This window comes from Amblyraja radiata, chromosome 10 (assembly GCF_010909765.2).
Source record: "Amblyraja radiata isolate CabotCenter1 chromosome 10, sAmbRad1.1.pri, whole genome shotgun sequence".
Classification (NCBI taxonomy): domain Eukaryota; kingdom Metazoa; phylum Chordata; class Chondrichthyes; order Rajiformes; family Rajidae; genus Amblyraja; species Amblyraja radiata.
The window spans coordinates 56,466,046-56,482,821 of record NC_045965.1 but is presented as its reverse complement, the minus strand read 5'-3'; the positions used below and the strand labels follow the sequence as shown (position 1 = coordinate 56,482,821).

At 46.9% G+C, this 16,776-nt stretch overlaps 1 protein-coding gene across 1 annotated transcript in view; it reads right to left on the bottom strand.

Annotated features, from left to right (window-relative positions):
• Positions 1-470: 470 nt before the first annotated feature.
• The window catches only part of abca4 (ATP binding cassette subfamily A member 4), a 148,834-nt gene continuing 132,528 nt past the window's right edge, over positions 471-16,776 (bottom strand). The window contains exons 41-50 of the mRNA XM_033027825.1: positions 13,968-14,097; positions 10,556-10,673; positions 10,410-10,472; positions 10,194-10,300; positions 8,871-9,012; positions 6,675-6,809; positions 3,689-3,792; positions 3,505-3,597; positions 2,377-2,626; positions 471-873 (exon numbers count right to left, since the gene is read on the bottom strand). Coding sequence (XP_032883716.1) covers positions 712-873; positions 2,377-2,626; positions 3,505-3,597; positions 3,689-3,792; positions 6,675-6,809; positions 8,871-9,012; positions 10,194-10,300; positions 10,410-10,472; positions 10,556-10,673; positions 13,968-14,097 — 1,304 coding nt within the window. The 3' untranslated portion in view covers positions 471-711. The remainder of the gene's footprint in view (positions 874-2,376; positions 2,627-3,504; positions 3,598-3,688; positions 3,793-6,674; positions 6,810-8,870; positions 9,013-10,193; positions 10,301-10,409; positions 10,473-10,555; positions 10,674-13,967; positions 14,098-16,776) is intronic.

The following is a 16,776-nucleotide window of genomic DNA, read 5'->3' as shown; positions in this document are numbered from 1 at the left end:
AAGAATTTCATTGTCCTATACAGGGACACATGACAATAAACTCACTTGAACTTGAAGTAGTGTGCTGAGGAAAATTAGCTCTCTCATCCCTGTTTTAATATTTATTTACTTCTAGTCTGACATGTTTTACCACACTCCATCCATTCTATTTGGAGGTACAGTGTATTGGAATTTTAACGGGTAAAGAACGCCTTCACTGCTAACAATGCTGAATGACATGGAATCCCGCAAGTAATGATTACAGTCCTGCATTCTGCCCACTAGGAGGGATGTACAGGCATCTATGTTATGACTGAGAAATAGCCACAGCCAAGCCCAACTTAAAGCTACTGTGTAGGAAAGAACTGCAGATGCTGGTTTAAATCGAAGAGAGACACAAAGTGCTGGAGTAACTCAGCGGGCCAGGCAGCATCTCTGGAGAGAAGGAATGGGTGACGTTTTCGGGTCGAGACCCTTCTTCAGGCTAAAGCTACTTAAAGCTACTGTATTCAGTCACAGGTGGACCTTCCTTTAGAGTGAGACGGACATGACATTGAGATTAGCAGCCCACTATTTAGCAAGTCACAATGGTTGGCATCCACGTGTTGATGCTCCTGGTAGTGGTAGCTGCGTGGAGTTATCACAGGGGTGGTCTTCCATATTGAACGGCAGAACCTTTACGATTCAGCCCACGTGGTGCCGCCTGTTCACTGTGGCTTTGTTGGAATTTCCTCAGGACTTCTTCTCCTTGTTCAGGCCACCACCGGCTGAGCTGGGAGCTGCTTCCGCGGGAGCTGGTGTGACTTTCACTTCTCTCCTGGCCGCCGCAGCGCGGGGGTGGAGGGCGAGATTCTCGTCTTCAGCTGTTTGCTGTTTGGCAAAGTTCACAAACACCTGGGCGGAGGTAAACGGAACCAGAAATGGTCAAAGTGTGACAAGGGACCAACACCAGCAAGCATAGGAGCCTTGCAGGCAAGTACAGTGCAGGACGTTTAAACTTACACAAAGCATTAGAGGCACAAAATAAATCACCCTCAGGTTTTCTGGCACCTCACCCGTGGATATCCACGATAAAAATATTTACGTGCAGGGAAGAACTGCAGACGCTGGTTTAAACCGAAGGCAGACACAAAAAGCTGGAGTAGCTCGGAGAGTCAGGCAGCACCTCTGGAGAGAAGGAATAGGTGCCGTTTTGGGTCGAGACCCTTCTTCAGACCGAGAGCCAGGGGTACGGGAAACGAGAGATACAGAACAAATGGATGGAAGGTATACAAAAAGCAATGATAATCAAGGCAATGTGGAGCCCACAATGATCCATTGTTGGATGTGGGATCGGTGATAACGAGTTATACAGGCATAAACCTGATAGACGCAAAGTGCTGGGGTAACTCACTGGGCCAGGCGGCATCTCTGGAGAAAGAAGGATGGGCGACACTTCAGTTCCTTGTTTCTATAAAAATATCTCTGACAGGTGCGGTGTAACTTCCTCCCTGCCTCCCACAATGAACTGGGATATACTTCCGAAGAAGGCTCCTGACCTTCAAGGGAAATTTCACCCATCTTTTTTCTCCAGAGATGCTGCCTGACCTGCTGAGTTACTTCAGCATTTTGTGTCTATCTTTTTCGGATACACTTGATCCTGGGGATTTATCCATCTTTAGAATAGACACAACTGTTGGGTTGCAGGTTTCCCTCCCAACAGTTCCCTCCCTCAGCCTCATTTCCCAGTGGAAAGAACCAGATAAGGGCAAAAAGATAATCAGGAATACAGACAAACAATACTGCACTTGAATCAATAAAATTGGGTTTAGTTGTGGTCAGTACTCGCTTGAACCCAGCTAACTCCACACATCAGAAGGAAATAAGGGTGTCGGGGGTTATTGGGAGATGGCAAGCGATTGGGATTGAGCGGGAAAGATGGATCGCCCATGATTGAATGGCGGAGCAGACTTGATGGGCCAAATGGCCTAATTGTGCTCCTAGAACTGATAAACATGAAATCTTAGACACCAGTGGAGAAACCTATTCTATACGGGATTTGCTGACACAATTCTCTTGAGTTGAAAAGCATAGCTCTAGAATATGAATTTCCACGTCATTTGGATAATGTTAATATCTTGAAAGTGCACATGACGTCATCTGGAAAGGAAGTTAGATTCAATTGGGAAGTCACCACTTTCATGAGCTCACAAGTTCTAGGAGCAGAAATTAGGCCATTCGGCCGATCGCCGACATTTCTGCCAAACCTAGACAGACCGGAAGACCGATTCCCAACTTAATTGACTGGCCTTCGCCAGTCGGAGTATTAAGTATGGAGGTTGGGAGGTCACGTTGCAGGTCATGGGCCAAATGGTCTAATTCTACTCCCGATCCCTTATGACCTTATGAATTGATTACCTGGTCTAAAGTTGTTTGTGAGACAGAATACTCGTCGATTCTCAGCTGCTCTTTGTTAGAGATGAGTAGGTGAAAGATTCTGGCTAATGAGGATGAAGACAGCTGGTACTGGATGGTGCTGTGATGTTTCTCTATCTGCAGGCTGCCGGGGAAGTTGCTCTTGATGAATGTCTCGGCCGCTGTCAGGTCGGGTGAGGCTCCAGGCTGACTTCCTTTGATCTTCAGCGTCACCACATAACCATCTCCAAACCTGTTTTAAAAAAAAATGAATCGTGTAAGAACTGTGTACGGCTCGATTATAATTATATATCGTCTTTCCGCTGACTGGTTAACAGGCAACAAAAGCTTTTCACTGTACCTCGGTACACGTGACAATAAACTAAACTGCACTGATGAGGAAGGAACTGCAGATGCTGGTTTACACTGAAGATAGACACAAAATACTGGAGTAACTCAGAGATGCTGCCTGACCCGCTAGGTTACACCAGCACTTTTTATCCTTTTTTGTAAACCAGCAACCAGTTCCCTTTGTCTCCTTAAACCACAGGGATGGGTTTTTACTCTTCAGATGGTAAGAGTTTGACGAATTAGGTACAAATTCCTGTCTTGTTACAAGCACTAAGATGAATTTGAATGGATACTGTGACAGCACCCTCTCCCTTTGATGCCGTTTTGATCACAGGTAACGAGGGACTGGGCCCACACGTGGAGGCAGCGACTGAGCCGCCAGGATAATCCAGAGACCGCCCCTTCAAGCCCCAATGCTGAGCTGCTGGGATAAGCCCGAGACCGCCAGCGCCTCCTTTCGAGGCAAGGGTGAACTACAGGGAGATCACCACGGCCTCCTCCTTCGAAGACCGGGACTGAGCTTCCGGGCCAGGACCACCGCACATGAGCCTTGACAGTGAGGGACAGCGCCCCCATGTGGTCCTGGACTTCTTTACCACTGTAAATAAAATATTTCACGTGAGTCCACCCTACAGTGTTGGTGTGGTGACTGCCGAACCCGTGTCATCCCCGACACCACAACACATAACAACTCGTGGTTCTATAGACTTTAGCTTGAATACTGATGAATTCAACTAGATAGCAACACAACCAGGGATGATGAGAGGAATTGGGACCTACTTGTACTTCAGGTGCTGTATGGTGCCAAGACACTTGAACTGACCGTTCACCATTATGGCCAGCCGGGTGCAGAGAGCCTCACATTCTTCCATGCTGTAAGCAAGCGAGCAGAGAATTCAGTCACTTCCAGATATCGAGCACACAGGGATTTATTTAGTAAATGGTTGCCGGGCAGCGCATTCACCTGTGTGAGGTCAACACCACCGCTCTTCCTTCACGGATAACACCCAGGAGACAGTTCCAGAGAAATCGCCGCGTCTTTGGATCCATCCCAGTGGTCGGCTCGTCCTAATGGCACAAGCTCACATCTTAGTGATATGCACATGAAATCCTGGAATTCAGTTCAACTGAAGTTAACAAATGTCTATCCTTTGGGCCGCTCGGTGTCCGGTTGCTGCCTTACAGCTCCAGAGACCCAGGTTTGATCCTGACTACGGGTGATGTCTGTACTGAGTTCATACATTCTCCCCGTGACCGTGTGGGTTTTCTCTGGGTGCTCTGGTTTCCTCCAAAACTACAAATACGTACTGGTTTGAATGTTAATTGGCTTTGGCACTGCACGATTGGCAGCTCCGCCAACAGTCTCTGTTTTTTCTTCTTTTAAAAATGTGTTAAAAGTCTGTGTAAATGTTCTCCAGTTTGTTTTATGTGGGGGAGGGGGAGGGGGAGGGGGTCGTGGGAAACTTTTTTTCAGTTTCTTACCTTGCCAGAGATGCGATTATTTTTCGGATTGCATCTCCGGTTGCTCTGCGGCCTACCATCGATGGAGCTGGAGGCCGCCTCGGTCTGACTTTGTGCCCCACCATGGGGCGGGGACTTAACATAGGAGCCGATCCCTTACCTGGGATCGCTCCAACCGTGACCTGCGGACTTACCATCACGGGCTCGCAGTCTCGGGAGAGGCCGAGTCGGGAGTTCCAACGGCACAGAGGCTCGACCAGGGAGCTGACATCCCCCCGATGCAGGAGCTGATCCCCCCGATGCGGAGGGCCCGACCGTCGGCTACGGGAGTCAAGATCATCCCGTCAACGGAAGGCTCGAGGTCCTCGACCACGGGAGAGCATAGAAGGGAAGAAATTTCAATTTTCTTTCACCTTCCATCACAGTGAGGAATGTGGAGGAGTCACTATGGTGGATGTTTATGTTTAAATGTATTTTGTGTGTTCCGCTGCTTTTTATTTGTATGACTGACTTGGCAAATGAAATTCCTCGTATGTTGCAAAACAGACATGGCTAATAAAGTATTATTGTGATTGTGATGGTGATTGTGAAAAACAAAATTGTCCCTAGTGTGTAGGATAGTGCTAGTGTATGGGGTGATGGCAGGTCAGCACGGACTCGGTGGGACAAAGGGCCTATTTGCGCACTGTATCTAAAGTCTAACAGGGGAGATGCTCCGAGTGTCATAACCATATAACCATATAACAATTACAGCACGGAAACAGGCCATCTCGACCCTTCTAGTCCGTGCCGAACACGTATTCTCCCCTAGTCCCATACACCTGCGTTCAGACCATAACCCTCCATTCCTTTCCCGTCCATATAACTGTCCAATTTATTTTTAAATGATAAAAACGAACCTGCTTCCACCACCTTCACTGGAAGCTCATTCCACACAGCCACCACTCTCCGAGTAAAGAAGTTCCCTCTCATGTTACCCCTAAACTTCTGTCCTTTAATTCTCAAGTCATGTCCCCTTGTTTGAATCTTCCCTACTCTCAGTGGGAAAAGCTTATCCACGTCAACTCTGTCTATCCCTCTCATCATTTTAAAGACCTCTATCAAGTCCCCCCTTAACCTTCTGCGCTCCAAAGAATAAAGCCCTAACTTGTTCAACCTTTCTCTGTAACTTAGTTGCTGAAACCTAGGCAACATTCATGGCGAACATACCTCTCCTATTGCGTACCAATAAATAAACAGATCATAGAAACATAGAAAATAGGTGCAGGAGTAGGCCATTCGGCCCTTCGAGCCTGCACCGCCATTCGATATGATCATGGCTGATCATCCAACTCAGTATCCCATCCCTGCCTTCTCTCCATACCCCCTGATCCCTTTAGCCACAAGGGCCACATCTAACTCCCTCTTAAATATAGCCAATGAACTGGCCTCAACTACCTTCGTTGGCAGAGAATTCCACAGATTCACCACTCTCTGTGTAAAAAAATCTCTCATCTCGGTCCTAAAAGACTTCCCTCTTATCCTTAAACTGTGACCCCTAGTTCTGGACTTCCCCAACATCGGGAATAATCTTCCTGCATCTAGCCTGTCCAACCCCTTAAGAATTTTGTAAGTTTCTATAAGATCCCCCCTCAATCTTCTAAATTCTAGCGTGTACAAGCCGAGTCTATCCAATCTTTCTTTATATGAAAGTCCTGACATCCCAGGAATCAGTCTGGTGAACCTTCTCTGTACTCCCTCTATGGCAAGAATGTCTTTCCTCAGATTAGGGACCAAAACTGTATGCAATACTCCAGGTGTGGTCTCACCAAGACCCTGTACAACTGCAGTAGAACCTCCCTGCTCTTATACTCAAATCCTTTTGCTATGTATGCTAACATACCATTCATCTTCGTCACTTCCTGCTGCACCTGCATGCCTACTTTCAATGACTGTTGTACCATGACACCCAGGTCTCATTGCATCTCCCCTTTCCTAATCGGCCTCCATTCAGACAATAGTCTACTTTCTTGTTTTTGCCACCAAAGTGGATAACTTCACATTTATCCACATTATACTGCATCTGCCATGCATTTGCCCACTCACCCAGCCTATCCAAGTCACCTTGCAGCCTCCTAGCATCCTCCTCACAGCTAACACTGCCCCCTAGCTTAGTGCCATCCGCTAACTTGGAGATATTGCATTCAATTCCCTCATCCAGATCATTAATATATATTGTAAATAGCTGGGGTCCCAGCACTGAGCCTTGCGGTACCCCACTAGTCACTGCCTGCCATTGTGAAAAGGACCCATTTACTCATATGGTCATTATCGGATTGCTTGTTGTGGGAGTTTGCTGTGGAGAAATTGGACACTATATATTGGGCTACATTGTCCACTTGGGCCACAGGTAGTGCAAGAGTTTTATTTTCCTGAGTAGTTGGTCAAATAGTTTAATTCAGGCGCCCGTTCTGAGATGCTGTAAGGGGGAGAGCTGTAGAGTTTCCTACCAGTAACACCACTGCAGGGCAGCCAATGAGGGCTATGGCTGTGGAGAGCTTGCGCTTGTTGCCTCCGCTGAAGGTACCAGCCATCTGGTCAGCATACTCGGTGAGATCCAGCTTCTCAATTGCCCACTCAGCGACCTGGAAATGGATCGGCATGGACTTAGCACCATCGAATCATACGGCCCAACTCGCCCATGCAACCCAAGATGCCCCATCTAAGGCGATCCTGGTTTGTGGAATACAGGTGGGAAAGAACTGCAGATGCTGGTTTAAATCGAAGGTAGACACAAAATGCTGGAGTAACTCAGCAGGGACAGGCAGCATCTCTGGAGAGAAGGAATGGGTGATGTCTCGGGCGACCCGAAACGTCACCCATTCCTTCCCTCCAGAGATGCTGCCTGTCCCGCTGAGTTACTCCAGCATTTTGTGTCTACTTTTGTGGAATACATGGCTGCCCTCATTCAAACCGAGAGGTTTATACCTTCCATAGTACAGAAGTCACATTTTATTCATTGTAATCCACGTGTACACATAAATGCACGCGTGTACACATGCATTTGTGTGTACACGTACACTAAATTCAGTCAAAGCTTCTCAAAGTTTTCATTGTCGCTGCCATATAAATGTTAATATTTTAAATTAAATAAGCGAGTTACTATTATCTGAATGGTGGCCGATTAGGAAAAGGGAGATGCAACGAGACCTGGGTGTCATGGTACACCAGTCATTGAAAGTAGGCATGCAGGTGCAGCAGGCAGTGAAGAAAGCGAATGGTATGTTAGCATTCATAGCAAAATGATTTGAGTACAGGAGCAGGGGGGTTCTACTGCAGTTGTACAGGGTCTTGGTGAGACCACACCTGGAGTATTGCGTACAGTTTTGGTCTCCTAACCTGAGGAAGGACATTATTACCATAGAGGGAGTACAGAGAAGGCGCACCAGACTGATTCCTGGGATGTCAGGACTTTCATATGAAGAAAGACTGGATAGACTCAGCTTGTACTCGCTAGAATTTAGAAGATTGAGGGGGGGATCTTATAGAAACTTGCAAAATTCTTAAGGGGTTCGACAGGCTAGATGCAGGAAGATTGTTCCCAATGTTGGGGAAGTCCAAAACTAGGGGTCACAGTTTAAGGATAAAGGGGAAATCTTTTAGGACTTAGTTGAGAAAAATATTTTTTACACAGGGTGGTGAATCTGTGGAATTCTCTGCCACAGAAGGTAGTTGAGGCCAGTTCATTGGCTATATTTAAGAGGGAGTTAGATGTGGCCCTTGTGGATCAGGGGGATCAGGGGGTATGGGGAGAAGGCAGGTACAGGATACTGAGTTGGATGATCAGCCATGATCATATTGAATGGCGGTGCAGGCTCGAAGGGCCGAATGGCCTACTCCTTCTGCACCTATTTTCTATGTTTCTATGTTTCTAATGATTGTTGCTTTGTCGGCTCTAATATTTTCTGTTTTAATTTCGATACAATTCACACCCTGTTTGTGCAAACGAGTAAACTGACAGAAGCATTGTCTCAGTTTATGGACCTTTGGATACCAGATGTGGTCAAAAAATAAGTATAAAACATTCAGCATCGCTTCGAGATACCTCATGTAATAGGAAAGATATTGTCAATCTTGAAAGGGTTCAGAGAAGATTTACGAGGATGTTGCCAGGACTAGAGGGTCTGAGCTATAGGGAGAGGTTGAGCAGGCTGGGTCTCTATTCCATGGAGTGCAGGAGGATGAGGGGTGATCTTATAGAGGTGTACAAAATCATGAGAGGAATAGATTGGGTAGACTTGGGCAGAGTCTCTTGAGCAGAGCAGGGAAATTGAGGACCAGAGGACATTGATTCAAGGTGAAGGGGAAAAGATTTAATAGGAATCTGAGGGGTATCTTTTTCACACAAAGGATGGTGGGTGTATGGAACAAGCTGCCAGAGGAGGTAGTTAAGTGTGGGACGTTTAAGAAACAGTTAGACCGGTACATGGATAGGACAGGTTTGGGGGGATATGGACCAAGCCCAGGCAGGTGGGACGAGTGTAACTGGGACATGTTGGCCAGGTGTGGGCAAGTTGGGCCGAAGGGCTTGTTTCCACGCTGTATCACTCTATGACCTGTGAGATTGCAGAGCAGGGTAGAGGAGGAGAGGGAGAGATTTATAAAGCAGCAGAGAGTTGTGCCCTGGTAGTCATTGAGAAAATTACCCGGTCCATCTCATCTTCTGGAACTCCTCGTAGGCGGGCGTAGAGCTGGAGGTGTTCGCGGCCCGTGAGGAGGTCATCGATGGCGTCGAACTGAGGGCAGTATCCCATGTTCTGGTGGACATCTTCAATCTGGCCAAGAATACTAGTCGGGGTGGGGAGAAGATCCACACAAAGACACATGCAGTGCAATGCAACAGCAAGGATGAAGATAAACCAAAGTTATCAAAGATCTCCGGGTGCTCAACCTCCAAGGAAAAATCCACGTAAGGAGGATTCATTTGCAAAATATTAAGATTTTATTTTTCATGATAGTGCAGACAGTCAGAACCTTTTTTCCATCCAGGATGGAAAAAATCAAATGCTAGAGGGCACAGCTTTGAGGAGAGAGTGACAAAGTTGAAAGGAGATGTGCAAGGCAAGTTTTTCTTCCACAGAGGATGGTGGGTGCTTGGAATACGCTGGCAGGGGTGATGGTTGAGGCAGATATGTTAGTGGCTTTGGAGAAACCTTTGGAGAGGCATTTTGATATGCAGGGAATGGTGGGACATGGAATATGTGCAGACAGAGAAGGGTTGGTCTGGGCATTATATTCGGAACAAACATTGCAGGCTGAATGGTCTGTTCTTGTGCTGTACTGCACTATCTTCTATGTTCTAAGAGCATCTTTTTTTTTGGAATCAAAAATAATTTATTTGATTACGAGCATGCAACAAAAACCAAAAAAAACAAAACCGTGGTGTCACACCCACCACCATATTACAAAATTACCACATTATTCAGACACTAAACTCCAAACAACTATGTTACAAATATACTAAATGTCCCTCTCTAACACCACCCGGGCGCGGACGTAGCCCCGGTAAAGGGGCAAGCATCTGCAGTGCCGGATTTAGATGAAGAGAGGACCTAGGCTGTTCCACTTGTGAGGCCCCTCCCAATCCCCCACCCCCACGGCTAGAGGAAGATGGCCCACCAAATTGACACTGATTTGCAGCCGAGCCTGGCCAATGAGATAAGGGGCTGGAAAGCCGCGCTATTTATTTATTTATTTATTTATTGCCAGTGCTAGTGTCGAGTTATCGACTTAAAACACTATTATTCTGAAATGGAGGGCAAGGAAAATTACCGAAGGGTTGTTTAGAGACTAGTGTGTTGTGACAGCATATGTAAGAAAGGCCTATGACACAATGTCAAAAATATTATACACCTTGGCCGGAGGCCCCCCAGATTTCGAGGCCCTAGGCTTCAGTCTACGAAGCCTAGTGGTAAATCCGGCTCTGAGCATCTGGCTCTGAGAGCATCTTGGAGCATGGGGGAAGGTACCTGTAGCCTGCAACTGAAGCTTCGCCAGACGTGGGATGGATATCGCCCGTCAGTACTTTGAAGGTCGTCGTCTTTCCAGCACCATTGACACCCAGAAGTCCAAAGCACTAAAGTCCAGTGGCAAAGCAGATATATAAGAGAATGAGCGAATGCAACGACCTGTCTGCATATATGCTCAAATAGTTTTAACGTGTTTATTTGGAGGATGAACGTTACCTCTCCAGGACGAACTCCTAGACTGATCCTGTCAACGGCGGGCCTGGATTTCCCTGCGTAATACTGTGGAAACACAATCCGAATTAGATCACTCGGTTACCATCTCACACTTTCCACCGTCCGTAGCACGACTGGATTCCACTCACCTTGGTCAGCTCCTTTATTTTCAGAATGTCGTGCGTGCTTTTGCCCTGAATTCTCTCGCGCTCCTTAGCCACATCGTCATCTTCTTCAATGGCGGGAAGGTTGCCGGCTGTCGATGGCCTGCACCAAACAGGAAGACGTTCAGTTTGGCGGTGATGCTCGCAAACATCAAGGGCCAAGGCATATAGGGAGCGTGCGTATAAAGGGCCTGTCCCACGGGCATGCGACTCCATGAGGCAAGCGCGACCTAAAGGGCCGGTCCCACCAGCATGCGCCTGCATGCGGCATGCGCGACCTAACGTGGTCGCTTGAGCCATACGGCCTCGCGGGACCAATCCCACTTTGATCGCTGGAGCCGTATAGAGTTGTGCGGAGCTGGTCACGACATCGCGCCGGACTCCGAAAAACTGACCGTGTTCAAAAATTCTGCGCGGCAACGGCCCGCTGGCCCGCAGCTGCCTCGACGCCGTACATCACACACGTACTTCCCTCGGACTTCACTCGCACTTCATGTCACTCACTCGACCTCCGCACGGCCCCCGCTTCTGGTTAGGTCGCGCTTGCCGCATGCAGGCGCATGCTGGTGGGACTGGCCCTTTAGGTCGCGCTTGCTGCCTGGAGTCACATGCCCGTGGGACAGGCCCTTTACTCTCTGATCTCTCTGGCTGCCAGGCGAGGTTGAACTCCGCCCCCTGTTCATTGTCTCCACGATTATCAAAAGTGAAAACAGTTTTGACATTTTTGCCAAACTGAGACAGACGGGAAGATCAACAGGCTGGAAGATCAACAGGCTGGAAGATCAACAGGCTGGAAGAACAACAGGCTGGAAGAACAACAGGCTGGAAGATCAACAGGCTGGAAGATCAACAGGCTGGGAGATCAACAGGCTGGGAGATCAACAGGCTGGAAGATCAACAGGCTGGAAGATCAACAGGCTGGAAGCTAAAGGCCAGACTGTTGAGCTTTTTTATTTGTATCAAAAAATAATTTATTTAATTTCAACACGATACAAAAACCAAAAAAAACAAAACCGTGGTAACATATCCACCACCATGTTCCAAAATCATCCAACAACCATGTTACAAATATTCTAATATCTACTATACAACCCCAGTAAAGGGCCAAAGCCCTCTTCCGCCAGGCGCCATGACTCGCAGATGGCCAGCTTGGCCAGGCCCACTGTTGAGCTCGGGTGGTTTTTGGCTGAATTGATTGGGCTTCGTCAGTCGGAGTATTGAGTATGGAAGTTGGGAGGTCATGTTGCAGCTGTATGTCGTTGGTGAGGCCGCATTTAGAGTGTTGTTGTAGGAAGGAACTGCAGATGCTGGTTTAAACCGAAGATAGACGCAAAATGCTGGAGTAACTCAGCGGGACAGGCAGCATCTCTGGAGAGAAGGAATGGGTGACGTTTCTGGTCAAGACCCTTCTTCAGACCTTTAGATTATTGTGTTCAGTTCTGGGCACCATGTTGTAGGAAAGATGTTGTCAAGCTGGAAAGGGTGCCGTGAGGTGAGGGCCTCAGCTGTGGAAAGAGATTGAGCTGGCTGGCACTCTATTCCTTGGAGTGCAGGAGGATGAGGGGTGATCGTCCGGAGATTTACAAAATCATGAGAGAAATAGATCGGGCAGACGCACAGAGTCTCTTGCCCAGAGTAGGGGAATCGAGAACCAGAGGACATGGGTTTAGGGTGAGGGGGGAAAGATGTAATACGAACCTGTGAGGTAACTATTTTTTACATAGAGTGGTGGGTGTATGGAATGAGTTGCCGGAGGAGGTAGTTGAGACAGATAGTATCCAATGTTTAAGAAACATTTAGACAGGCACATGGTTAGGACAGGCTTGGATGGATATGGGCTAAATGCAGACCGGTGGGGCTGGTGTAAATGAGACATGTTGGTTAGTGTGGGCAAGTTGGGACAAAGGGCCCATTTCCATGCCGTATGACTATCATAAGAGAGGGGGGGCATAAATAAATATAGAATATTGAGGGGACAATCATAGAAAATGGGCTGATAGCAAACCAGTAGCATGGTCTGCATTGAAGCTGGTTTGCTTTTCTTCTGTTGAAGCCAGTTTTGTGCTACTGTTTGTTTCCACATCTGAACCTACCCAGGTTTCTGGTTCCCAGTCACCTCTAAATTACAACTTTGTCAAGATCCCACCCTGGCCTATCCCCTCCCTAACTCTGTAATATGCTCTGCAACTACTACTCTTCCAGAGACATGCACTGCTTCAAACCTGAAGCCTCCTCCATTCCTTCACTGTCAGGTACCCCTGTTACAGCATGGAAACAGGCCCTTCGGCCCAACTTGTCCATGCCGACCAAGACGCCCCATCTACGCTAGTCTCATTTGGCCTTGATTGGCCTATATCCCTCTTATTGATGAGGTTACAGATAATTTCCACATTGAGCAGATGATTAAAATAATTCTAATCACCCAATCTTCGTTGATATGTGGATAAATGTGAGGTTATCCATTTTGGTGGCAAAAACAGGAAAGCAGACTATTATCTAAATGGTGGCCGACTAGGAAAAGGGGAGATGCAGCGAGACCTGGGTATCATGGTACACCAGTCATTGAAAGTGGGCATGCAGGTGCAGCAGGCAGTGAAGAAAGCGAATGGTATGTTAGCTTTCATAGCAAAAGGATTTGAGTATAGGAGCAGGGAGGTTCTAATGCAGTTGTACAGGGTCTTGGTGAGACCACACCTGGAGTATTGCGTACAGTTTTGGTCTCCAAATCTGAGGAAGGACATTATTGCCATAGAGGGAGTGCAGAGAAGGTTCACCAGACTGATTCCTGGGATGTCAGGACTGTCTTATGAAGAAAGACTGGATAGACTTGGTTTATACTCTCTAGAATTTAGGAGATTGAGAGGGGATCTTATAGAAACTTACAAAATTCTTAAGGGGTTGGACAGGCTAGATGCAGGAAGATTGCTCCCGATGTTGGGGAAGTCCAGGACAAGGGGTCACAGCTTAAGGATAAGGGGGAAATCCTTTAAAACCGAGATGAGAAGAACGTTTTTCACACAGAGAGTGGTGAATCTCTGGAACTCCCTGCCACAGAGGGTAGTCGAGGCCAGTTCATTGGCTATATTTAAGAGGGAGTTAGATGTGGCTCTTGTGGCTAAGGGGATCAAAGGGTATGGAGAGAAGGCAGGTACGGGATACTGAGTTGGATGATCAGCCATGATCATATTGAATGGCGGTGCAGGCTCGAAGGGCCGAATGGCCTACTCCTGCACCTAATTTCTATGTTTCTATGTTTCTATGATACAAAATCCATTAATCGTTTTGAAAGAGTTGCCTGAAGAAGAACAACTTGCCAGAATAGGGGACAATGCAGGAACGTGAACTGTTTCTAGTATGAATGGGAGATAGGGGAAGGAATTGCTCAGGATGTACGTACGAGTGACTGAGGAAGAAGCGATGTTGGAAGAGAAGGTTCAGCAGGAAGTAGACGATTCCCTCGATCGCCATGGCTGTAAGATTCTTGCCAATGAACTCCCAATGGAATGGATTAAAATAAAAGTCTTCGCCTGCAAAACAAGGTTTACTTTAGCTTCAGAGATACACCGTGGAAACAGGACCTTTGGCGCACCGAGTCCGCGCCGACCAGCGATCACACCATACGGAGGCCAATGCGTTTCACTGAGGTGCCATCATTTTCAACTAGTTTTTAGATTATTTGAAGGTTTATTAGTTATGATTTAGTTAAGTCCATAACCTCACAATTCTATTCTATTTTTTTAAATCAGTATTCTATTTTCATCAGTATTAATGATCCAGCACTTTACCGAAACTGCTGAAGGCATGAGTGTGAAAAGGTGGCTACTGTTACAGTAGGCACCTAGTTAAAAATGTACCCTCTCCAGCATACGAAACTGCTCCACCAGTGCCCCCTGCAGTCCTTCTTTGAACGTATATGTTTCTGGATAGTAGAGAAGACTCTAATTGGAATCAGCGGTGTTGCCTTTACAGCTTTCTATGAGAAATCCCGACCTGGACTCTCACCAAATACGGGCCCATTACTAAATGATTGCTCGTGATGTGCAATTGTATTCTAGTTTCCCAACTTGCACCAAGTTCTGCTCATTCATCATCTATGACCGACAGTGGTTCCCAGGCAATGCTTTGATATTAAATTTCCCACCCTCATTCTCAATATCCCCATGCATTCATTCTCCGTAAGATCCTAATCTTGGAATCCTTTGATGTATCCTTACATCCCAATTCCGGTCTTTTCTCCTAATTTGAGGAAGGACATTCTTGTGATTGAGGCAGTGCAGCGTAGGTTCACAAGATTGATCCCTGGGATGGCGGAACTGTCATATGAGGAAAGATTGAAAAGACTTGTCTTGTATTCACTGGAGTTTGGAAGGATGAGGGGGAATCTTATAGAAACATTTAAAATTATAAAAGGACTGGACAAGCTAGATGCAGGAACAATTTTCACAATGTTGGGCAAGTCCAGAACCAGTGGCCACAGTCTTAGAATAAAGGGGAGGCCATTTAAGACTGAGGCGAGAAAAATCTTTTTCACCCAGAGAGTTGTGAATTTGTGGAATTCCCTGCTACTGAGGGCAGTGGAGGCCAAATCACTGGATGGATTTAAGAGAGAGTTAGATAGAGCTCTAGGGGCTAGTGGAATCAAGGGATATGGGGAGAAGCTAGGCACGGGTTATGGATCGGGGACGATCAGCCATGATCACAATGAATGGCGGTGCTGGCTCGAAGGGCCGAATCGCCACCTCCTGCACCTATTTTCGATGTTTCTATGTTTTCAGTCTCCCCAATGGCGATGGTATCTTTGGCTCCCAAACCTTTACGTCCTGAAACTCCCTAGATTTCAGATCATTAATGTCAGATTAATTTATTTTGTTCGATGTAATATTACAAGGTTGTACGAGAGGAGGTCTGGAAAACAAAATCCCATGTGTACATGAGCGAAACAAAGAGTGGATGCATTTCTGATTGCACAGTTTCTTGAGTAGTTTCCTTGTGACTTAGAAACGTAATAACTACTGAAGATTTGATTCTTTCACCAGGATGAAATAAGAGCATAAGATCATAAGTGATTGGAGCAGAATGAGGCCATTCGGCACAATCCATTCTACTCCGCCATTCAATCATGGTTGATCTATCTCTGGGGCTCATGTTGTCGACCTCACCGTGGTGAGCCCTGTCAACTGACTTCAGTCAGGTGGACTACAACAAACAGAGATAGCAGCAGAAATAATGCAAACTCAGTCGCCGCAGCTTGCAGCCCTAATGCAACCTCAGTCGCCGCAGCTTGCAGCCCTAATGCAACCTCAGTCGCTGCGGCTTGGCGCCAACCCAGAGCATGCGCCATTTTTCGGGTGGGCATCTACGGATTTCGAACCGGATGGCATCACCCTGCTGCAGCTAAATGCGGAACTGGCTGCAGAGCCTGGAGGGCGTTACATAACTTCTGCTGCCTCAAACGCAAGAAGATCTATCTCTCCCTCCTACCCCCATTCTCCCCATAAACTCTGACACCTGCACCAATCAAGAATCTATCTATCTATGCCTTATAAATATCCACTGACTTTTACTCCACAGCCTTCTGTGGCAAAGAATTCCACAGATTCACCACCCTCTGACTAAAGAAATTCCTCCTCATCTCCTTCCTAAACGAACGTGCTTTAATTCTGAGGCTATGCCCTCTAGTCCTAGATTCTCCCACTATTTTGTGAGCACATATAATTGTGAGCAGCCTCACCAAAACAGGGGTGAGGAGTACTGTGCCTCAATAAGAAGTGTGCATGAGCTACTGTGACATTCTTTCAACAGGAAACGGGTGACGCAGGCAATAATCGGTCTATCCTTGCAGTAAACACGTCACTGAATATTTGTACATCAGTGTGTGGTTAGCAGAAGGATTGTTGTACTTCTGCAAGCTGGATAACCACAGCCATCTTTCCAGTAACTGCACTCTGCATCTTCCCCTTTGCTCTACTCGATTAACACGAGTTCAAATTGCATGTGTTTATGTATAGTTATCCGATTGTTCGGATAGCATGCTAAAACCTCGATACACGTGTCAATAACAATAAAACTAACCCTAAACATAAAAACTCATTTCACCCCACTTTGTCTGATTCAGTTTAGTTTAGAGATACAGCGCGGAAACAGGTCATTCATCCCGCCGAGTCCGTGCTAACCAGCCATTCACGCACACTTAGCACAATCCTACA